This window comes from Anolis sagrei, chromosome 3, assembly GCF_037176765.1.
Source record: "Anolis sagrei isolate rAnoSag1 chromosome 3, rAnoSag1.mat, whole genome shotgun sequence".
NCBI lineage: Eukaryota > Metazoa > Chordata > Lepidosauria > Squamata > Dactyloidae > Anolis > Anolis sagrei.
Window position 1 is genome coordinate 57396093 of NC_090023.1, and position 24861 is coordinate 57420953.

The 24861-nt window shown below is 36.8% G+C and overlaps 1 protein-coding gene across 5 annotated transcripts in view; it reads left to right on the forward strand.

Annotated features, from left to right (window-relative positions):
* The window catches only part of GBE1 (1,4-alpha-glucan branching enzyme 1), a 292266-nt gene that overhangs the window by 46831 nt on the left and 220574 nt on the right, over positions 1 to 24861 (forward strand). For 4 of the 5 annotated variants that reach the window (XM_067466679.1, XM_067466680.1, XM_067466682.1 and 1 more), the window contains exon 3: positions 8835 to 8950. The exons of the other annotated variant lie outside the window; for it this stretch is intronic. In XM_067466679.1, coding sequence (XP_067322780.1) covers positions 8835 to 8950 — 116 coding nt within the window. The remainder of the gene's footprint in view (positions 1 to 8834; positions 8951 to 24861) is intronic. 5 annotated transcript variants of the gene reach the window in all.

The window sequence follows — 24861 nt, forward strand, 5'->3', positions numbered from 1 at the left end:
TTAACTGTAAGGCGAAGAAAATTATAACTTTTTTGAAACCCTCATTTTCTTGGGAATGCTATAAAATTGTAGAAGGTGAAGAATTAATACATCGGAGCTTCAAGAAAAGAGTTCAGATTTATTAAAACAGTAAAACTATGTAATTGTAAATTGAATGAGATCCCATTAAGAAAGAACAACATGATTACAAAGGTGAACAAATGGATAGATGTGAACAGCAGGAATTTATTATACAGACTGGAATATATAGTATTGTAGCAATCAAGATGAGAAATATTAAAGGTCAAACAAGCAGAAGTAGAAAAAAGAAAAGCGCAAATTTGAACATTGTTTCTTAAAATAAAAATGACAAGATTTGACAAGAGAATCAATCCAGTGGGAAGAGAGAAGTCAATGATGGCACTAAAATACAACATGCATTCAGGAAAGAATAACATGATGCTTAACATGGAATAAGAAAAGTAGAAAATGATTGTTTCCGACTCATAAATAATCAGCAGTCTCATCCCTACTGAATTTTAGATAGTACCAAGGTAGCAGGCCCGATATACCTGAAGGACACAGAAATGCAATAACAATGAGCAGAATAAAAACATTAATAAGAAATGCAATCTTGAGATGTTTTGAGAGGTTTTGTCATACAGATTCAAATTTACTAAAAGCTTAAAAGAGTGAATAAATTTGCAGTTTGTGAAAATAAGATGGATCAAGAACAATGGATGTGAGAAGCCTCCAAAGACTTGAGTAAAATAAAAGAAAGAGCCACTGGCAAATGCTAAAAGAACAACTAAACATACAAACAAAGCTAATTGAAAACTGTCCATAGGGAGTAGGGAGGGAAATGCATGGAAGAGAATCAAAAGAAACATCAGCATCTGTAACAATAAGGGCTTGATTCATCACTAAGAAAACACAAATTCATCAAAAATGTCTTACTGTTTCTAGAGCGAAAAGGCCAAAAGCCAAATTGAAGAGGAGTAAATAAGTGATTGAAGATGTTCAGATTTAATAAACCAGTTGGAGGGAAAGTGGAAGTTGGGAAATGCAGACAGACTTGCAGAAGGAAGCAAATATCTACACTGCTTTCTGATCAGACAGGCTTCATGTGTAAATCATACCTAATAAGTGAAGTTAAAACACCAATAACATAAATTGGTTGTATTTATTTTATTGATAAACTTACACATTTCTGTAAGAGTCTGACATGGATGTTTTCATTTAAGATATACTCTACTTTGAAATATTCCGATTTAGATCATGGAATTTATCATTATTAGGGCCTAAATACATTGGCTAATGTTTTAAAAATCCCAAAAGCAAACCTTGGTTTTTCCATTTTAAATAAGGGATGTCATTTTACTGTGTCATAGCATATAGTGAGAGTTGAGATTTTCCATGGAGCCATGAGGAGAGGCGGGTAAAAAATAAAAGTATTATTATTATTATTATTATTATTATTATTATTCAACTCTCTTCTGATTGGGTCTGACTCAAGGGGGGAGGAGTTGTAGGAGAAATAAGTAGCTTGCCAGCTCTGACAGAGAGGGGAGAAGGAATGTAATCTTGAATGAAGCAAGATTAGAGAGAGGTTAGGATTTCAGTCAGGGAATAGTGGGTATGTTTTCTAAGTGAGCTAGCCTGGAAGAGATTACTTTAGAACAGGGGTCTTCACAGGAATCTGGCTAGGGAAGTCGGAGTGAGAGCCTGTTAACTTGTGCTAAGGCAGAGTACAAGTGGGAATTATCTCTCAGGTGTCAGAGTAGAGACTCTGTGTAACAGCTAGGGGAAATTGGCTGGTGAAACTCACTGCTACATAATATAAAAGGGTAGAGTGAGGAGAAATTAGCTCCAGTTATAGGAAAGTAACCCTTCCTGAAGAAACTGTTTGTTTAATAAGAAGATTGTGCTTTAGAAAGCATTTAAGCTTATGTGCCTTGTAGTAGTCTGTTGTTTACCTCATGTTCTTCAATAAACTCATTCTATATTTCATTGTTAATTAGCCTCAGCCGTGATTCCTTATATATCCTCAGGTCTGATAATTCTATACACTTTTACAGTCCAGTCACATTTCATAGGGAGCCAGAAGAAATAAGCAGTGTATTGGGAGAATTCACCTTAGGAACTGCAGTCAAATAATTCCTCATAATTTAACATTGAGGTCGTGGCAGCTTACCAAACATTACACACGCACGTTACAACAACAGCACACGTGTTGAATCGCTCTGGGTCTGACAGCAGGGATTAGAGACGGTGTTCTGTCACATTCACACACCATTCTCTCTTATCATGTGTCATAATCCGCGTCCTGCCTTTACACTGTTCCTCTCCATTCATACAGGAAAGATGCCTTAGCACTTCCTTTGGGCATGATCATTTGAAGATATCAGTTGGTTTCTATTCAACCTAACCTTTTAGCTTAATAATATTAACTTTGCACTGAGATGGCATTTTTTTCCCAACTTTTAGCATTACATCCATTTACATTTTTATTATGTATGTTGGTTTTCCTTCTTCTCCCTTTGGGTAACCAGAGGCAAAGAATACAGATTCTGTACCTTTACAATCTGTATCGAAAAAGGACCTCATGCTTGTGCTGTGAAAATCTCAAATGTTGTTAAAATACTGAATACATTTCTTTGTAAATTGAAAACAGCTCTTTCCAGATTCAAATAAAATTAATCAGTAAGGTGTCTAGAGTGAATCTTCTTTAAGCCTTCTAAATGAAAAGTGTGTCAGTTGCCCAACACATCTTATTCATCATCAGTCAAAGTAGAAAATTCATTCCCAAGGGGGCATTTAATGGAATCAAAAGGCCTAAGGAATGGAAATTTGTCATTAAATGCAGATGGGTATTAGGAGTATTCCTGTGAGGAATTGAGCTGCAAACCCCTCATAGACCTAAGAACGGATTGTTATGTTTTAATATTAAATTATTTTCACCTTCTTTTACATTTCAATTAGGTTGAAATACTTAAAATACCTAAAATTTAGCCTGTATAAATTTTGCTCAATGCCTAGCAGGCATTAAGGGCTTCAGAAATCAATTATATTACAGAATATTTTTTACATTTTCAAGCCGCTTTACAGTAATTCTTAAATCCTGATTGCATGTAAGGTCTAGAATTGAGTTACATATATGATATACTTCTAAATATTTAGATGCCTGTAAGTCTATGAAATCTTGAAAGGAACAAGGCAGTCTGGACAGATTGGTACTTGCAGTACTCTTCTGAATAGAGGGCTTTGTACAATAGCTACCACCAATAATTCAGTTAGAAACATTGCATTTTCTTTTGGGTTCATTAATTACTGTTTAAAAGGCCTGCATGGATGCTCAGAAATGGCTCTAGGTGATGTTTTGGTAATGCTCCATGCTAATGCCTGGATGTCTCAAGTCTGAAGGACAGTATAATATCTCAATTTAAACCCATCAGATGATAACATATCAGATTCAGAATGTTGTATGGGGCATCATCAAAGAAGGAAGAACCTATGGGTTTTTGTAGTCCTATCTTGCTTTCATAGAAGGGCTTTCTCTGGCTGAAATTCTGTATACCAGCAAATCTTCCAGACTTTTTGAATCCATTGTTGTTTTCCCCATAATGTGTTTGAGCCCCATTTAAAGGAAGAGCTTGTGGAGCTCTGCTGTTGATTTCCAGAATGCCCAGCCTTGTTTAGTAATTGCAAGGGGGGGGGGGACGAGATTGAGGTATAGGAGTTATGCAGGAGAGTGAAGAGCATCTGAGATGGGGAGTGGAGGTTTGCTCATTTTTAGTTCATGACATTTATACGTTGTTTCCCATGCTCGAAATGAGTTCCAAAATAATTTGCAAAACACTTACTTACTTAGGTGATTCCTCATAGCCCAAGGATGATGATCCTCCAAGTCTGATGTCTTGGGGGTGTGTTCGTTGGTGGCTGTGGAGCCCTATTCTTGATCCACGTGTTCTCCCACAGTGAGAAGGTAGAAGGCAGTCCTGGTCAGGGTTGGCTTGATACACCTTCCTTTGTTCTCCCTTTCACCCTCCATTCGTGGTTCTTTGAATTCTGCAGCACTGCTAGTCACAGCTGACGTCCAGTTAGAGCATTCAAGGGCCAGGGTTTCCCAGTTCTCAGTGTCTATGCCACAGTTTTTAAAGTTGGCTTTAACCCTATATTTAAATCTCTTTTCCTGTCCACCAATGTTACGTTTCCCGTTCTTGAGTTGGGAACATAGTAACTGCTTTGGGAGACGGTGATCGGGCATTCGGAAAATGTGGTTGGTCCAGCGAAGTTGATGGTGTAGGAGCATTACTTCAGTGCTGGTGGTCTTTGCTTATTCCAGCACACCGGTCTTCCCAAGAGATTTGCAGGATTTTCGAAGGTAGTGCTGATGGAATCGTTCTAGGCGTTGAGTGTGACGTCTGTAGACAATAACAATGCAGAAGACCACATAGAGTAACCAAACAAATCACAAAAGGATAAATATAAATACATCTAGTATCTATGAGTAAGCACCAACAGTAACAAAGTTTAATTTAATTGGGCAATGTGTGTTTGTTGTAGTTTTGTGGATGTGTATCTGTTAGTGGAGTTTGCATGTTCCTGAGTAAAAATCTTGTCTGCTTTTTGTTGGGTTTTTCTCTTTCACACATGGTCATTTTGCTGCTGTAATGCATGCATATGTGAGAGATTGGGGGTGGGGTGGGGTGTTGTTTGTATTTGTATTTTGTTTGAATTCCAAAGACTCTGCCCTGAACTACAATTCCCAGAATTCTGCAGGAGTAACTCAGACAATTGGCATACAATAGCCTCTGTTTTATAATGCTCGTGAGAAAAATTAAGTTTAAGTGTAGGATTAGTTCAAGTAAGGCCAAGGAATGGGGATTGGGCTAGAAAGGTTTTGAAAAAGAATTTGAAATAACATCAAAAAGATATTTTAGGACATTTCCAAATATAAGTGATTGTGTTAATGCTGCCATTCTGCTTTTGCCCATCATAATATATTTCAGTGTCTACAACCTTCTTCAGGATGAGAAAAAAAGTTCGTTATCAAACTGCTCAGACAGAGCAGGAGGAATCACTGAGTTAAAAACATAGAAGTGGGATCGGTATTGCCCTCAGGCAGGATGTGAACAGTGTAGCCCAGGCAAAACCCCAAATATCTTTTGCCAGAACTCATGTCTTTTGCCCCCCCCCCCCCAATATTATTTTAAATGCAGTTTTAAGATACCTTGCACCCAAATAGCAAAAGCCCTTCATTTCCCTTAGGTTCTGACAGGTGAGCAAAAAATGTTACAGTGTCACTTCCAGAAATGAAGGTTATAAAGGTACACTACAACTATCTGGAGTTGGAGGAAGCTGGGCACCAGCATAATCTTACCCCAATGTAACGGAATACTGCAAAAGTGAAGTTAAATCATCTCTTTCACTTTTGGAAGAAAATAATGTTTTAAACAAAGTATGATAGATGCACAGTTCTTTCTTTTTGACTATCCTTTTTTTCCTAAGGGGAAATAATGTCTTTGATTATATTTTTGTGGATTTTAACTGTAGTTATTTTGATGCCATTTATATTTAATTGTATGTTAATGTTTTATATATTTTTAGATTTTAAATTGTATTGGAATGCTTTTAATGTAAGATGCTTTGGTCTCCTTGTAGAGAGAAAAAGTGTAGAATAAATAAATAAATAAGTAACCCTATATGTGTTCATAACACAACAGGAAATAAACATCAGTTCTACTTTGATTTTTACCGAGGTCAAGGAACCAGATCCTGCCTGCTTTTGAAAGCAAAGTATAGGGGCATTCCTGGTTAATATTTGAATGGGAGATCTCTAGCAAACTATTTCAAAGGAAGGAACTAGAAAAACACCTTTGAGTTTTCTTTGCTTAAGAAAACCCTGTAAAATTCATGGGGTCGCTATAAATTGACAGGCAACTTGAACGCATGCACACACATTTCAGTTGACCTAAATGTCCTCCTGCTTTCTCAAAGAAAATACTCCAACTGTTAAGCGAACATCCAAAATGTTACAATTTGTCAATTAGTAGATCTAAAAGCTTAGTAAATCATGTATATGAGGCAATTAGTAAGCTGAAACTCTGATGTGAGAGGCGGTATTGACATTATAGTTTCCTGAAAAGCTTCTGGTAAATGACACTGAATATTTTATTTACACACATTATTGCTTAGTAACTATCAAAATACCAGTATCTTGGAATTTAGTACTTCACAATAAAAGCCTTATTTGTATATGTTTAAACGCTCCAAGATGGGCTGAATTTTTCAGTGTAGAGATTACAACGGATATTTTAAAATGGCAGCACTGCTTATAGGTGGCCATAATATATTTTATATTGGTGAAAAGATATTTTCAACTTGCAAATCAAATGCACATTCTCTTCACATGTCCTCTGTTGGCTTCTGACAGCTGCAGAAATTCTGGCCAAAGAACAGGGAACAGGAAAGTAAAGTGAATGTCTGTGGGTTTAAATTACCTGATTGTGGATTTATATAGGAAGAGTTCTAATATGTTCACAGAGGTAAAGGAAAAGGCTAACTAAGAGCTATGGAGCAAAGACAGGAAATGGGTAATACAGTATCCTGGAAACAGAACAAAGACAATAGACTTGTATGATCAGATGTATCAATGGGAGAAGACACCTCAAAGAGAAAACAGAAAAAAGAAGATGTCATCAGCAAAAAGTTCGTTGCCAGAGATATGTGTGAAGGGAGTTTTTGGCTCAATCATTTGGGCAAAAACTGGGCTGAAAGAATTCCAATTAGAGAATTGACAAGGAAGATGTTGGGACACTGAAAGTGACATTTTAGCTTGGTCAAGAATAGAAGGGAAAATTAAGTGACAATGCTTTCCAGTCAGGAGGATTCAAGAAAACGATACTTTGGTGACATTAGACTGGAAATGTGGGCCATTTGAAGGAACAGCTTGTAGACTGATCGCCAAAAGGAAGCATTAGTAGAAAAATTGTAGAAACAGTAGCCAATACCCAAAGAGTATTTCCCCAACTTTATCATTGCAACTATCTTAATTTTTTAAGGGAACTCCAAGTATTGGACATGTGTAAAGCCAGAAGAGGCTTTTTATAATATGGGGTGAACTTCTAAAAAGGCTAAAGGTATTGGGTCCAAATTCATACTTTGAAAAAAAATACATATTAACCTTCAGTTAACACTTGAACTTCATATTTTAGAACTGAGGGGTGAGGATGATGGTTTGATAACTGTTGTGTTAACTAGTACGAGTTAAATTAATTGCTGAAGTGTCATTTCTAGATAAATTAGGGAGAGATAGAATTGTAAGATTTAAAATATAACTGCAGAAAAGATTGCTGGAAGCCATGGAATTTTTAGGGGTTTTTCTATGTTTTATTCAATTTTTATTCTACATAGTTTTTATCTAGTAAAAATTTCCTATCTACCTATCTATCTATATATTAATATGAAATTTCATGAACTGTGTAGAGATAAAAACCCACAGAAGAATGACAAAATGGCCTACAAAGTGCAGTACCCAGGAAATAAATAAACAATAACTATCACTGGAAAATTAAAGACTGAAATGGTTGGAAATTTTAGAGTTAAGGGGGTGAGTATTAGCTATTGGATAAACACTGGTTACATAACCAAATGAAGAATTATGACCTGCTGGGTTCATAACCTATTGGATTATGACCAATCGGGAAAACCAATCTGGAAAACCATAATCTGTATATCTTTTAAGAAAAGAAATGGTATTCACATGTATTTATGCTTGGGAATTGCTTTTCAGCTGCTAGACCAATTTCCAGGTGACTCTGAACTAGTAGGAACAGAGAATATGCCAATTCTCTCTCCCCCCCCCCCATATATATTTGGCAGATCTTCAGAAGTGTTTAATGTTCAAAAACATCTACTCTCCCATAAATATCTTGCTTCTATTCCATGCTCTTAGGAGTCAAATATTCAAGTAAACTTCTTTAAAATAACATATCTGTTTTACTCACAATTTCATGTAATTGAATATACAGGCACATTTCTTGTTAGTTTAAACTTTAAAATGTTTTGGTTTATGTCTTTAAGTTTCAGTCTTTATCGGTTTCTTCAACACTATACAGCTCTGAACAACTCTCCTTTATAACTGTCTACTTCCAACTCTCATCTTCAATGGTCATCCTTCAACTGTCATCTCTTTGCTGTGTTCTGGTCATATGGTCTGCTCCCTCCCGCAACCTCAAGAATATAGAGTTATGAAACACTGCATACCAAAGAACACATATACACTTCAGTACTGAAACAGCATATTATATAAAGACAATTAAACAGAAGAGGCTTGAGAAGGTTGCCTATTTACAACAAGGGGTGTACATACCACTGGTTAAAATGTTCCCTGTGGGTGCATTCAAAAGGGAAAAGGGGTTTAAAAACAAAAGTATTATATAAAAAAGAAAAGAGTGGAGAGAGTTGAAAGGAAGAAGGAAGAAACTACTAAGAGGGAAAAAAAAGATGGAGGCAAACCAAATATCAAGAAAAGTTAATGATCAAATAAATGAGGATGTGAAAGAAGATACATGCACAGTCAGATAGTGTTCTAGAAAGCTATTAAGATAACTTAAAGCTTACTCTAAATACTTCTTCAGTATTTAATATTTATGCATGTTTACAGCCCAGGGTCTACCTTAGAATGATACTAATAATATTAAAAATGCTTAATAGTCAGCAAGATCTGTTGGTCAGAAATACGAATGATGCTAAAACCTGTATGCCCCCATTTGTGAATTTTGAATTTTAATGCACTTCTCATATTTAATTAACTTGTTTCCTCCCCCCCCCCCCCCCTCTCTCTCTCATAGATAACTGGAATCCATTTTCCCATCCATACAAGAAAATGGATTTTGGGAAATGGGAGTTGTTCATCCCACCTGGACCAGATGGATTTTCTCCTGTGTCTCATGGATCAAAACTTAAGGTGCTGGTTCTAAAATTATACTTTTGCTTGGTTCAGTGATTCAAAGTTGAAATTGAAGTTTCCTATCATTCTCTGATGTGCCAATTTATATTTTAAAGTTCAAAGGAGACTTGCAGATCCTTCTTTTCACCTACATGACTTCCTGTCAAAATAATAGAAAACTAGGATATCATGATTCCCCAGCGAACAAAAGGGATTATGATGAAAAAGGAAGGTGACTTAACAGCAAACCTAAAATGACTGAATATAAATAAGGATTTAATAAATTTTATGAGAAAGCCAGGAAAATGTGTGTCTTACAAGTCAGCAAGATGGGAGATAGTGAAGAGAAGTCTAAGTAACATGTATAATATGAAAAGTATGTAAATCCAAAATCAATTAGTAGGATTGGATTGGATTTGAGAAATGTGAGTGGGAGGAACAGACACACACACTGGGATGTAAGTGCTAGTTTGCCTCTGAATGCCACATGAATATGAAAGTGGTGTTCAGGTCCTGCTTTGGGGTTACCTAGGTAGTTGATTGAATGTGGAAATAGAATGCTGGTCTATTTAACTACTGAAATTTCATATATAGCAATTGTCATTCTTTCTCTTTCAAGAGGGTTCTCAAGTCCTGCACTACTCAAGAAATGGCTCTTTGGTGAAAATAAGAATAACTACTGGGTAGTATTTTTTTTTTTACAAAGGGCACCATACCTTTCACAGAAGGTGTTGTACAGGCAGATATACACAGCAGGAAGAAATGTGCATACATCAAGCAATTGTTAAATCTAAGCATGACAACATGTAAACAGAATTCATGGAAGAGGTGGCACGGCAGAAGCTTTGTCCTATGTTGCTACATGCCAACTTCATGGATCATGGGAATTTAGTTGTTCAGCAGCTATGCCTGCTAGATTTCACTCCCAGCAAATTATGAAAAATTCAGTGTTAAGGATTTCTAGCAGAGCAGCTTGCAAGTAGGTCAAAGTGAAAGGAAAAATGAATTTGCTGAAGAAACATGCACCTTGTCAAGGAACCTTGAAAAGGTTGACCTTTATAGCTCATTTTATGTTTGGTTTGACTTATTTTAATATAATTATATTAATTGAAAATGAATTTGTTATTTGTTTCCCTTGGTTTTGTTTGCTTATGTGAACTTCTCATTCTGAAGCCAGATACTGTAGTCATAAAAGATCACAATAAATAATTTTATAATGGCAGCAGAATGGAATAAAATATCATGTATAAGTAAATTTTAATGTAGGAGATTTTCTTTTTCTTTTAAGAAAGCTCTGGAAAAGTAAGACAATATATACAGGAGATTAGCTCCTGCAAAGATGTAATCACTAAATCTCCCAATCACAGTTAACAACTAACAGTGGGTTACCCTAAAGTGGTAAGCATTTTATAAACCTGTAAAGAAACAATTGTATCACTCTAATTCCATTTTAACTGCTGTGGCTTCATCGTAAGAACTCCTAGGATTGGCACTAGAGGCACTAGAGCCCTCTTGCTGAAATGCTAAATATGTCCCCCAGAATGTCATAAACTAGAAGCATGGCAGTTACATTTGAATCATAGTGTTATAATTATATAGTGTGAAAACTGAGATGTTTTGAATACTGATGATTGTTGTAGCTAGAAGCCATGGCAGTATAAAACTTTATTGGTTTGTAGGTAAATGATAGGAATGTTCAGGAATATTTCACGCAGTTTGAACTGGGAAGATGCAAGGCACTTCACATAGTTGCAAACTCTTTCAAATTATGAACAGTGTAATATTTAATAATGTTTAAGTATCTTCAGTCATTTGGTCGATTGTTAAAGGGATCTTTAATTTAGACAACTGTATTGGTCATAACATTTTCAACATGAAAATGATTAGGGACAGAAGTCACAAACACAAAGTTAAGTTTACTGAAAGTTGTCTCTCTTGCTTTTTCACATCCCCCAAACAATTTTTTCCATTTTGAAATCTAATTGTTAGAGAAAATGAGTTGTTAAAACCCTAGTTGAAGATGAATCTGATATTTCTGTCCAGTGGGATTAACCTTTATAAATCAGCTGTGGCTTATTCCCTTTAGACTGTTGGTAGTTTTTTTTAGAATAAGTTTGTCAGCTGTGAAAGTGACATGTTTATGTCACAAGATGTGTATCTGGATTAGGGAATAATTGAAAATAGATCTCTCTTTGGTTGAACAAAACCATATCTTAATCATATATACTAACAGCGAACTCAATTCTCTGAGTGCCAACCCTTATGTAGCTAAAATGGCACCAACTCTATGAGAAGGAAGTATCAAAACGACTTGGAAAAGTCCTAAGGATTTTAGTAGTTCACACACTTTAGAGAAGGGTGACCTATAAACAGTTCAGTCAAAATTTAGTTTGTTGAGAGGACAACAAGGAAGGACAACTCAGGAAGAAAAATGGAAAAAGACTGGATATATATAGAAAATTAAATGAAGTTTGCTGGAAAATGGTCAGGCCTGCTGCTGGAAACCTGAAAGAGTGCTCAATACACCATTGTTTGTTTTTGGTTTTTTAAATACTGAAATCAGTTTCAACTAATGACAACCCTATAAATGTGTGACAACTAAGTCACACTGTTATCAACAACTGCTGGATTTCAGTAAGGCCTTCAACAAGGTCTCCCATTACCTTTTGTCAAACAAACTAGTCAAATGTAGGCAGATCTCTAATTGGTTAAGTGAACCAACCCAGAGAGTGCTAACCAGTGCTGCTTCTTCATTTATTTATTTATTTACAACATTTATATGCTGCCCTTCTCACCCCGAAGGGGACTCAGAGCGGCTTACAAGGTATATATACATACAATATGTTATTAATATCCTGGAAAGACATGAGTGGAATGCCTTAGGGTTCTGTCCTGGATTCTGTTCTGTTCAACATCTTTATTAATGGCTTAGATGAAGGTTTAGAAGGCATGATCATCAAGTTTGCAGATAACACCAAATTAGGATAGATAGCCAATACTCCAGAAGTCAGGAACAGAATTCAAAACAATCTTAACAGATTAGAGAGATGGGCCCAAACTAACAAAATGAAGTTTAACAGGGACAAATGCAAGGCTCTCCACTTAAACAGAAAAAAAATGAAATGCAAAGCTACAGAATTGAGGGGGGGGGGGTGGCCTGGCTCAATAGCAGTACGTGTGAGAAAGGTCTAGGAGTCCTCGTGGACAACGAGTTAAACATGAGCCAACAATATCATGCACCGGCTAAAAAGCCAATAAGATTTTGCCCTGCATAAATAGGAGTATAGTATCTAGATACAGTGAAATCATGCTTCCCCTCTATGTGCCTTGGTTAGACCACACCTAGAATACTGTGTCCAGTTCTGGGCAGATGTTGATAAGCTGGAATGTGTCCAGAGAAGGACGATTGAAATGATCAAGGGTCTGGAGAACAAGCCCAATGAAGAGCGGCTTAAAGAGCTGGGCATGTTTAGCCTGAAGAGAAGGCTGAGAGGAGACATGATGGTCATATATAAATATATGAGGGGAAGTCATAGGGAGGGGGAGAGCAGACTTGTTTTCTGCTGTCCTTGAGACCAGGGTGCGGAGCAATGGCTTCAAACTATAGAAAAGGAGATTCCACCTGAGCATGAGGAAGAACATGCTTAAGATCAAATAGTGCTTTTGAGCTATTCCAGTAAAAGCACAATTTCCTTAATATAATTTACATAGGTAATTACTGAATGAAGAATTTTCTCTGTTTCAATGGAGCGAAGATGGGATGGTTTACACATCATGTTGATCTAGATTATAGCATTGTGAGCACAAGCCTCCTCAATACTAAATGAAACATTGGCCTACTTTACTCCCTCTCTTCTTTTTTTGTCCTCCCAAAAAAGACTTCTTTTTAAGTTTCCTTACTCCAATTTATGGTTTTTTTATATCAATTTAGTGTCATAAATTTAAAACAAGGTCTGCTCAACTGTTAAACAGTGTTGATGTGAAGTAGAGGCTTAAAATGGCTTTGCTCTATAAATGTATTTTGGCTGAGAAATATTTGTATGGCCTTCTTCAAGGACTGTTAAAAGAAAAGTGACAGATAGAATATACATGGCTTAAATTATATTTAAGGCATAGAGGCACAAAATCAATATCACACATATACCTCATGTTAGAAAATGAGTCAATGTGATGTAATGATCTAAGTTTTGCACTAGGATTCAGAGGGACCAAGAATTGGCTTAGCCCTGAGAAAACATTGGGTAATTTATTTATTATTTATTTGCTTCATTTATACCCCGCCTTTCTCACCCCACAGGGAACTCAAGACAGTTGGTAAAAACCAATAATTAAAATGATTAACAGTTAATCAATAAAACACATAAACATTATACAAATTAAAGCATATAAAGTGCATAGTTCAATTCATCCAAAATCCTTGCTCATAATCCTTATTCAGACTGTGTCGTAACCTGTAGTGACTTATTCTTCGAATGCTTGTGTGCAGAGCCAGGTTTTTTAGCTTAACCAGTCTCTCATCCCAACCAGTTGTGCTTGTGAGGAGAGTGGGACCAAAACCAGGGCCTTCCCAGACGATCTTAAAGTTCTAGTAGGCTCATAAGAGGAGATGCATTGGAACACGTAAGTTGGACCAGAATTGTTTAGGGAGTTATAGGCTAAGACCAGCACTTTAAATTGGGCTCAGTAGCAAATTGACAGCCAGAGGAGCTGACACAACAGAGGAGTTGTGTGCTCCCTGTACTTCAGTTAGAAATCTAGCTGTCTCCCATTGGACTAATTGAAGCATATGGACCATTTTCAAAGGCAACACAATGTAGAGTGTGTTGCAGTAAGCTATGTGAAATGTAACAAGAGCATGAACCACTGTGGTAATCTTGGGTAAATTGTGCTTTCCCAGATTTAGAAGAGGGCAATGGGAAAGTTCTCTGAAGAAGCCTTGCAAAGAAAGCCCTGTGATAAGGTTGCCATAAGTGGAACTGACTTGAAGGGATATAACAATAGCAACAACAAAATTTTATGTTACATTGCATATAAAGTTACAGTCATTGAGAAATAAAATGTTTAAACTCAATAAAGCTATATGTATGTAAGATAGCATGCTGTATATGCTTGCAAAGGAATTAGAAATTCAACATGCAAGGATTTTTTAAATGACCTGAAAGTGTGTAACTAGTAATTGATAGTTTTAAAAGGAAGAGGAAAAGTCTTTACTTTTAAAGATTTGTTTTCCTCTGAGTGTATCAAGGCCATCCTATCTGTAACAACTTGGCAGCTGAAAGGGAGCTTAGGGAATGTATGAAAACCTGAACTCTTTAGTAAAGGGATAAACTTGAAGCCTCCATTTAGGATACAGTGGCACAGGGGATGGACGGAAGAGTTGAAACACTCAATATACATTTCCTTTCCTTTCTCAACAAAGTCATGTCATTCTGGGGAAATATGTAGCACACAGAAGGAGCACCTGGGACCCTTTCACACTGTACCATTATCGTACTATGATTCCATTCTAATTGCCATGGGTGTATCCTGTGGAATCCTGGGGTTTGTAGTTTTTTAATGCCTTGGAACATTTGAAATATCGGGCTCTATACTTCAAACCCCATCATTCCATAGGCTAGAAGTATGACAACCGATGTAATCATAGTGCTATAATTTTTCAGAAAGAAACCCTGGTTTCTTGTTAATATTGCTGACTATAATACTTCAATGTAAGAACATTTACAGCTAAAGATGTTTTCCTATGCACATTGTATAACAGAGACACCATTTAACAGAGAATACAAAGGAACTATGTCATGTTTAAATATTTTAGATTGTATGCTTTTTCAATATCATTGACCATGGTATCCTTCTGGGTTATCTTGCTGGGATGGGACTGGCACTGTTTTACAGTGGTTCCCATCCTTCCTGAAGGGCTGTACTCAGAATGTGGTGCTGGGGCATTCCTGTTCGAACCCCTGGCCATTGTCTTGTGAGTTCCTCAGGGTTCGATTTTGTTCCCCATGATGTTTAACATACACATGAAACCACTGAGAGAGGTCACCTGGAGTTTTGAGTTTGGTGCCACCTATATGCAGATGACGCCCAACTCTACTACTCCTTTCCACATAAATCCAAGGAAGCTATTCTGATCCTAAACCAGTGCCTGTCATCAGTAATGGACTGGATGAGGGCAAACAAATTGAAACTTAATCCACACAAAGCAAAGGTACTCCTATTCACTCAGAAGGCAGACCAGGGAATAGGGATCCAACCTGTGCTGGCTTGGGTTACACTCCCCCTGAAGACACAGATCCGCAGTTTGGGGGTCCTCCTGGATTTGGCTCTGAACCTGAAGGCTCAGGTGCAGAGGTGGCCAGGAGGGCCTTTGCACAATTAAAACTTGTGCACCAACTGCACCTGTTCCTTGAGAAGCCAGATCTGGCCTCAGTGTTACATCCCTTAATTACATCCTGTTTGGATTACTGTAATGCGTTCTATATAGGGCTACCTTTGAAGATTGCTCAGAAACTTCAATTTGGTCCAAATAGGTGCAGCTAGGTTGCTCACTAGGGCTGGCTACAGGGAGCACAGACCCCTCCCCCCCCCAAACTGGCTGCCAGTCTGTTCTAGGGCACAGTTCAAAGTGCTGTTATGAGTTTTAAAGCCCTAGATGGTTCAGGTCCAGGCTATTTGGCTGTCCACATCCCTTTGTACAAACTTGCTTGAGCCCTGAGATCTTCAGGAGAGCCCCTTCTCTCGGTCCCACCTTCATCTCAAGCTGGGTTGGGAGGAATGAGACAGCGGGCCTTCTCGGTGGCTGCCCCTTGACTTTGGAACTTCTTGCCTAGGGAACCCAGAATGGCCCCTTCCCTACTGGCCTTCCGGTGGCAAGCTAAAACCTTTTTATTTGGACAGGCATTTAAAGATGAAGGTGTTTAAGTTAGGGGTGCTGTGGTTTTATATGCTTTTATGATTTTATCTTGAATTGCTTTTAATACTAGATGTTTAATACAGTTTTAATATGTGTGCATTGTATATTTTAAGTTGTATTTTAATACTTTTAATTGTGAGTTGCTTTGTGTCTCCATATGGAGAGAGAATGCGGGATAGTAAACACAGTGCCCATACTCCTCATGCCTTTTGGTCAGCTACCAATCAGTGCTGGAAACATTTACATTCTATCATCTTGTGTGTTTGAGGTGAACAAAAAACCCCACAATAATCCCAAAAGCAAATCGTGATTTTGCCATTTTATATAAGGGACACTATTTTATTATGCTGCTGTATACGAAAAATAAGACTTGAACATCCATGGATTTTGGTATCCATGGGGATGGGTGCTGGAACTAAATTCTAGAGGATGCCAAGGACTCACTAATGAATTAGAAGAAAAAAAATCTGCTTTCTCTTCATGTACTACGGACATAATCTTACACTCTTCTGTCATGCTGTTCCTTTTCATCTTTATTCCAAATTCTTGTTAACTGTTGTCACTTCAATTGATGGCGACCCTATGAATAAGAGATCTCGAAGTATTTCAGTTACAACAACCGTACTGAGGTCTTGCAAACTCAGGGCTATGGCCTACTTGATTGAATGTATCCAGCAATGTTTCTGAACTAAATAGCCCCAAATATTATAATCTTTTCCTGTATTATCAGTCCTTGTACCTAGCAGTAATTTCAAAATTTAATGTTTCATATTTTTTTTTCAGTTTCTCCCCAAAATTATACTTCTACCCCAGGGTAGGGAAGGGAAAGTTCCTCCCCTTCCCTACTTCTTAGCATCAACTTGTCCATAATCTTTACATCTGTACCAAAACAAATGTTGAGGGAACTAACCTCTAAATTCTTGGATTTCTACTCATTCACCTTTTGTTTAAAACTGTTTTCTAGGCATAGAGACAGACCTTTTTATAAGATGTGCATTTTGAAATTTAAGTTCTTTGAGTATTTTTGGGTAGATGCCATCTGGACCTGATGATATGTTAATTTTAAATTGTCAAAACATTACCATTGTTGCCAGAGGTGGCATCAGGTTTTTTTTCAGACTCCCTTCCTGAAAACGTTTGTTTTGGCTTGGCATCTGTTGTATATCTTCTTCGGTGACGAGAAGTAGAAATATTTTACTCTTCAATTTCCTTGTCTTCCACTAGTCCTTTTAATTTCCTTGTCTGACTGCCTCTTTAGACAGTTTCCTGCTTCTAGTGTGTTTAGTTCAGTAGTGCATATTTTTAAAATGTTAGCGATGTTCACAATTTTTTTCACAGAAGATAAGTGAGGAACCTCTTGTAGATGGAGTCTCTTGTAATTTGGGTTTGCTCTTCCCAGTCCTCCAGATAGACAGTAAAGGACTTTTTGGTGTCCCCACAGAGGGCATGATCCTTAGAAGGCAAAAAAGATACATTTTTTTTGGGGGGGGGGGAATGCAAATGATTTATTAACATTTTTAGAGCAAACAGCACTTGCCAAAAAAGAGGCAACAATAAGATGTCTAATCTGCTCATCATAGGAGATAATCATGTTCATTACTGGTATTTGGGATTGTAATGCTGTATTAGGATATTTTAAGTCTATGTTTTTAATTTTAAATTTTGTTTATTTTCTGTGTGTAATATGATTGAAGTTTTAATTTATAGTTACATATTATCATTTTTATTATTATTATTTGGTTTGTATATATGTTGGCATTAAATTTGCCATTACATGCTGTGCACTGCTTTGATTCCCCCAGGGACAAGAAAAGTGGTATATAAATGCAATAAATAAATAACTAATAAATAATTCAGACACATTTTCATACCAGCACAGTTTAGGATGCATCAAGAAGTTTATCCTTTATTGTCACAAAACAGACATATATGTAAGAGCCCACTTTCTTTTAGCAGTAGATATTAAGGGAGGAGATCTTGTAGTTTACGATTTACCAGAGCTTTCTTGATTCAGGTGCGTAGTGTCCCAATTAGTTAGGTTTTAATATAAGTACGTTTAATTGTTTTAGTGTAGTTAGCTGAGTCTTTGAGTCTCTTTTAAATGAAGAAAACAGGATATAAGTAAATATATAACCACTTGTTACAGGACTCTCCTACCAAAGTTGGCTTCAGCAGAGTTGAAGCTGTCAAGTTTGCAATGTTTGAATGTGTGGTTACCCTGCAGATTTTTGTTAGGGGAGCATTGGCAGCCAAAGCTACTATAGTGGCTACACTCCTGGTGGAATGTGCCATCACACACACAGCACAACCTGATTCATGTGCTCTGGGTGGAGGTCTTCCAATGCTTGGTTAGAAGAGGATGAACAGGTTATCAGAGGACTGGAGGCTATTTGTACTTTTCAGATAAAGTGTGTTGGTTTAGTTGGAGATTAATTCTTCACATAGGATTTGAATGTTGATCAAGTTACTTACATCCCTATTCAGTCAAACTGTGGATGTTCAAGTCCCATGGTACACACATGCATGGTAAAATTGTTTCCTTTATATAAAATTCAAGCCATGGATAGTTGCAGTTCTCAACTAAGGGGTTATAACTCTTACTGTTGCATCTTTTCTGGCTAGTTCTGTATGTTCTGCAAATATTAATAATCATTTATATTGTTTTCTGGAGCACCGATCTCTTTGCTTGTATTAGTGATTAGCCTTCTAAGACTTGGTCCCCAGGGTGAGGACACCAGAAAGGCCTTTATTTCCTGCCTAACTGAAGTGAGTGAAGTGAGTGGAACTACAACAGACTCAAACTGCAAGCGGCTTCTCCCTTATCTGATGGAAACAGACCTATTGTTCTTTTCTCTTCTTCACTTCTTCTTTATCTTCATCTTATGTATTTCAGTTTCTTTGGTCAAAATCTGTTCTTTTTTGTTCTTATTTGGGCAAGATTTTCATTTTCTGTTTTTTTTTCTTCTAAGTATACCCTGGACTCCAATCATTAACCACATTTGTCAACTCTCTTGTTCTGTGATAGAAGATACTATATTGTTATGGTTTTCCACAACTCCTGTGCAACCTGAAGGGATTCAATCAGTGAAATGACTACTCTTCAACTTCTTTTTATCAGACCAATAAGTGACGTACTTATTTGGCTCTTGTAGTTAATGTCAGAGGTGTCCCATTTCACTGATTGAATCCATCAGTAATATCAGTAAAGTGATAATTCTGGATGCCAACTTTTCTTTTAGCCTTATTGATGTCTTATAGGAGCTTTACTGTTCATGCAGGAAGAGATCACATTCTTCTTGGTGAAATGTCAAAAATATGAGCTAGATAGTAGATATCCACCATGGACAGGCAACTCTGGCATAATATTCTTGGTTTTTAAACAGTGTGCTTTCTGTTGTAAAGTATAGTGCTGTATAGCCTACAGCTGTTCAGATGTATTCTGTATCTGATTAAGATAAAAAGAGGTGTTATGCCCTATTGACATGAAACAGTAGCATACCCACTTTACTGAAAATATTGTGAACTCACAAAATTATTCAAGCTCAGCAGTATAAAGACTTAGCTGGCAATACTCAATAGTTTGTCTTGAGTTCTTTGGTAGCACCCATTCTGGATTACAAGAATAACCTTTTAAAATAAGAATTAAATTACAATTCAATTTAGGAGTCAGGAAAATCCTTCAGACGTCAAGCAAAGTTTTGTAGGAGACTAAGTAATCTTGCAACCCTTTTAAAAATAAGTTTTATTGCTTAAAATCTACAAAGAATAACAATTAAATAAAGCATATGATGAAAATAAACTGCAGAGTCTACATAAAGATCTATCAGATAACCTACAAGCAAACCTTCATGACCTAAATATAGAAAAAAAGAAGTATGAAGTTGCTGTAGTCAGAGGCGGCCCTAGGTAATTTTCAATGGTAAGCAAACAGTATTTTGGTGCCCCCCCCCCCCACAACCAATCACTGTTCATTGTGGGAGTTCTGTGTGCCATATTTGGTTCAATTCCATCATTGGTGGAGTTCAGAATGCTCTTTGATTGTAGGTGAACTATACATCCCAGTAACTACAACTCACATGTCAAGGTCTATTTTCCCCCAAGAGCGCCTCAAGAACGCCCCTGGGCAAAATCAACTATACTGCAAATGCTTACTTTGCGTAATGGGTTGAGCCACCCCTGGCTGTAGTTATATTTTAAATTTTACAATTTCACACCTCTATTTACCTTTTATAGTCTTGTATAAGTCTAGAAATAGTATTTGAAAAATCAACCTAAAAACCTAGGTCAACTTATCCATGAGTCAGTGTGAGTATTATTTCTTAATTCTTATCAATAAAGTAACCACCCTCTTCTCTTAGTAGAATGGTGAAAGGCAAAAGCTTAGTCTACCCCAGTAGACCATAAAAGAAGCACCAACACTCTTTAGTCTTTTTTTATTCCCGGCCTTTTGGCATGCATGGGCAAGGAAATGGCAGCAGTGGCCAGGGACAGCTGGCCCACTGCTTTGGCATTGGTTTGTTCCTCTCTCTGGGGAATGACCCCCAATTTATCCATAATTTTGACCCCAAAACCTGCCTCATATGTGAGGTGGACTCACATATGAGTATATACAATAGTCTAGAAATTGCACTGCATCTGTTCATTTAAATTATACTTAAATCAGTCACCATCATTTTTAAAGGACATTCAGTTTGAAAAAAAGTACCATCAATGTTTATTGAATTAAGATAAACAGTATAAATAATTTATCAATCTTTGCAAATTCAATCATTTTGACCACCATTCTTCTTTCATTTCAATTTCTAATCTTTTGTTAATTTTCTGTTGAAACTAGATAAATACATATTAATACGCCTTTTCTTTCAAGTACAAATATCCTACAGCTTTCAAAAAGTTTCTTTATCTTTCATGTAATCAAAAGATCTATGATCAAGATGTATATAATCAAAATGTCAAGAGGCATATTTGTATAGCAATTTCTCCTTTTTTGTTCAATCCATCTAATATCTAATAATGAAAAAAACATATAGAGTAAAATATGTAGGCATTTCCACCTGATTATCATACTTATTTCAAGAACTGACTAAGACTCACTATTTGTATCCATCCTTTATCAATATTCATATTTAACATTTTTCTTAAATTTCAGCCACAATTAAAAATATATAAATTATTCATGATACAAGAATACAAGATATGTATACTCTTCCATAAACCCCCTTTTTCTTAATCTTTTGCGCTCTGTCCATTTCCACACCTTCATGAGCAGACTCCTCACAATCACAACTTTTCTCCATATTTCCTCATGCTTCTGACCTCTTAAGATCACCATCTCTTCTTTGTTGTAAAAATCTTTACTTTGAATAAGTCTCTCCATATTCACACTCTTTCTTCTGACATAATCTGTAAGATTGGCTGATTTATCCAGCTCTTTTTCAAATTGCCAGATTCAATGGTTGATTCTCTGAAAAAAATCATTGTGACTCTTTCAAAATTCCTCTTATTTCAAGGCCTGCTTTATCTCTTCTCTTATCAATTTTATCTCATGGTATATTGCTTGCCGAACTTTGCTCAACATATGCTCCCCATTTCTTTAGACAATAACATCTACTATTTCACGCAATAACTTTCAGAAATGTAGTCTTCATTTAACCACTGCGTATATGTATCCATAACAAGTATATTGTCTGTTATTTTTCTAATGTTCATTAAATGCTAGTAGTTTAACTCAGACCATTTCAGGTTTCTCCAGCAGATAGGTGATGTCAGTCAGTTTCTTACTGTTTTCCATAACGATGATAGCAACTTCTACTTTCTCACAGTAAAAAATACTTTGTTTTTAATTATTTGTTTGCCTTTTAAAATTGTGATTTATTTCCTTTTCAGTCTCCCAAATCAAGGTCTTGTTATATTTCCTGGTTTAAAGTTTTTTCTTCCTTCATGTTCTCTCTTGGTCAGTGGATTCATATCTCTTACAAGGTCGAAATCTCCCTTACAGAATCAATAGCTTCTTTACTTTAATGCATAGGTAAATTATAAAGTTTAGAAAGTGAGTTTTTGTAATCTTAGTGTCCATGTAGATGGCTTGCTGTACAGTACTTGAGCCGGAACTTAGTACAGCTTCCCATCGGCAACTTACCCACACTGGTTACAATGTGATTAACAAGATTTCTGGGGCTCGAGTTGCCCTTTATCCAAGAAAAAAAAAATTAGTCTAGTCCTCCTTTGCAATAGTTTGGCACTTTTGCATGATATCTCTATCACTGGATTGCACTCAGAGATGACCAGATGCCATTTTTCTTGCCCGGAAGTCCCATCTTTCAAGCATTGAAGCAACTGTTACAGCACTTTGGCCAACACTTGTCTTCCATGGTTCCTCATTTGGTGAGCTACTTATGTTTGGAAAATAGAATATTGTAACTCTTTCAACTACAATTTCCCCTTGTATCTATTATTATTATTATCATTATTATTATGTTTATTTATACCTTGCTTTTTCTCTCCACAAGGAGACTCAAACTAGCATTCTTTCAGGCGTTTTTTTTAAAGGTTTCTATTTATTTATCGTGGCAGGAGCAAACCAAAACAATTGTATTTATTAAAACAAACAAACAAAACACAAAGTTTTGCAGACTTGGTATTCTCTTAAATGTCCTTTGACCAGTAGCTGGCCACTTGGAGTGCCTCTGGTGTTGCTGTAAGAAGGCCCTCCATTTTGCATGTGACAGGGCTCAGATTGCATTGCAGTAGGTTGTCTGTGGTTTGCTCTTCTCCACACTCACATGTCATAGATTCCACTTTGTAGCCCCATTTCTTAAGGTTGGCTTTGCATCTCGTGGTGCCAGAGCGCAGTCTGTTTAGCACCTTCCAAGCTCAGGAGGGAGTCTCTCATTTGGTATCAGCCATTGATTGAGATTCTGGGTTAGATCCTGCCACTTTTGAACTCTCGCTTGCTGAGGTGTTCCAGCGAGTGTTTCTGTAGATCTTAGAAAACTATTTCTTGATTTAAGTCATTGGTGTGCTGGCTGATACCCAAACGGGGTGGGCCGGAGATGTCACTGCCTTGGTCCTTTCACTATTGGTTGCTACTATCTGGCGGATGTGAGGTGGTGCAATACCAGCTAAACAATGTAATTTCTCCAGTGGTGTAGGGTGCAGACACTCCGTGATAATGTGGCATGTCTCATTAAGAGCCACATCCACTGTTTCAGCGTGGTGAGATGTGTTCCATACTGGGCATGCATACTCAGCAGTAGAGTAGCATAGCGCAAGGGCAGATGTCTTCACTGTATCTGGTTGTTATTCCCAGGTTGTGCCAGTCAGCTTTCGTATCATATTGTTTCTAGCACCCACTTTCTGCTTGATATTCAGGTTTCTTAAATGCAGGTTATTAGCAATGTCACTTATCTTTCATGTGAATTCTGATTTTTGACTTTTTTTTTTTTTTAGATTTTGAAGATTGGTTATTTTCACAAATTTTGGGAGACCTACCCTATTTACTTTTTTTGGCTAAGTTACCTTGCCAAAATTAGGGTGTACATTATATTCATGCCATATGGTCATTTTGGTGCTGAGCCAAAACAAAGGGGGATATTGCTTCAGGAGATCCTCTTTGAGGGACCTCATCTCCAATTTAATGGCCAAGACTCAATGTTATGCCATCCTGAGATTTGTAGTTGCGTGAGGCATTTGTTTTCTTTGGCAGAGAAGGTTCAAGACCGTGTCAAACTACAGCCACCATGATTCCATAGCATTGAACCAAGGCAATTAAAGTGTATTTGTTCTACAACATAAATGGACCCCAGTGTTTTCTTTTCCATTGCTGAAAGCTTTGGTGCTCTAACACAATTGATTTTAAAGAGGGAATTTTAAGCAGGCAGCAACTGTAATGGCCAAATTACAAACAGTGCACTTTTTTGCCGCTTTTGTGCACAACATTCTCCAGCAATTCTTTTGGGGGGTTTCAGGGCTTTGAAAATTGAGGTGCACATAAGATTTGATGGCACATTAGACTCGAGTAAATACAGGTATATCTCAGTACATATTTGTGGTGGCAGGATTACAATACCTACTATGGCATTGCCATAATTACATATGGGATGGATTGTTTCAGAAGGAACATCTGATGGAAAATACTTTGTGTTGGAAGAAAATATACATAAACACCAAGTTTTACTTTACACTTTTTATGGTACTATGTCACTTAAAAATCTTCTTTGTGTCATGCTAATTGATGTGTTAATGTCAATTAGTTGTACTTTTACTTATATTGGTTTTATCTTTATAAGCAGAAAGAGTAGGGGGAAGGAAATACAGAATTTTCAGCCATGCTTTTAATTAACTCTTTTAGGCAGTTTTATGCATGGAAATCTCAATAACTATTTGATCTTCTAGAATACTGCAGATGAAATGGGAAACACATACTAGAGACCGACTTGAAGTTCCCTTGTGTATTGATGAAGGTTTGTGGATGTATTTAGGCTTGCAGAACACACACTTGCTTGACAGGAGAAAATAACATGAAATAGAGAGTTCTGCTATTAGGCTGAAGTTCCCTTTAAAGCATCTAGGATTAGTCAAGAACTAATTTTTTTAATACTGAAGTGGTAATTCGCTAAAGTAGTAGGCTTTTAACATTTTTGTTTAATATAGCTGAGGGAATCGACATTTTATGTTTTCTGGAGTTACTTAAATCCTATTCATTAGAACATTTGTCATCATAATCCCTCTTGCAGATGATATTTGGAAGAGGGTCCCCCTCCCCCTCCCCTTCCTTATACATGAAATGGACATAAGACATAATAAATCTTATTCCTGTTCTTTTTATTCATACATCAAATGATTAGTGCTGTTTTTAATTATAATAGTTAAGGCCTTGATTAGAAGTAATTTTCACCAAAAACCTGTAGTGACTGTGGTTGCCTGTTAAATATCATCTGTGGACTCAGAATTGTCTTCTGAAGTTATCATGAATAAACTACTAATGGGACACTTCCTTTTGATAGCTGGTTTTATA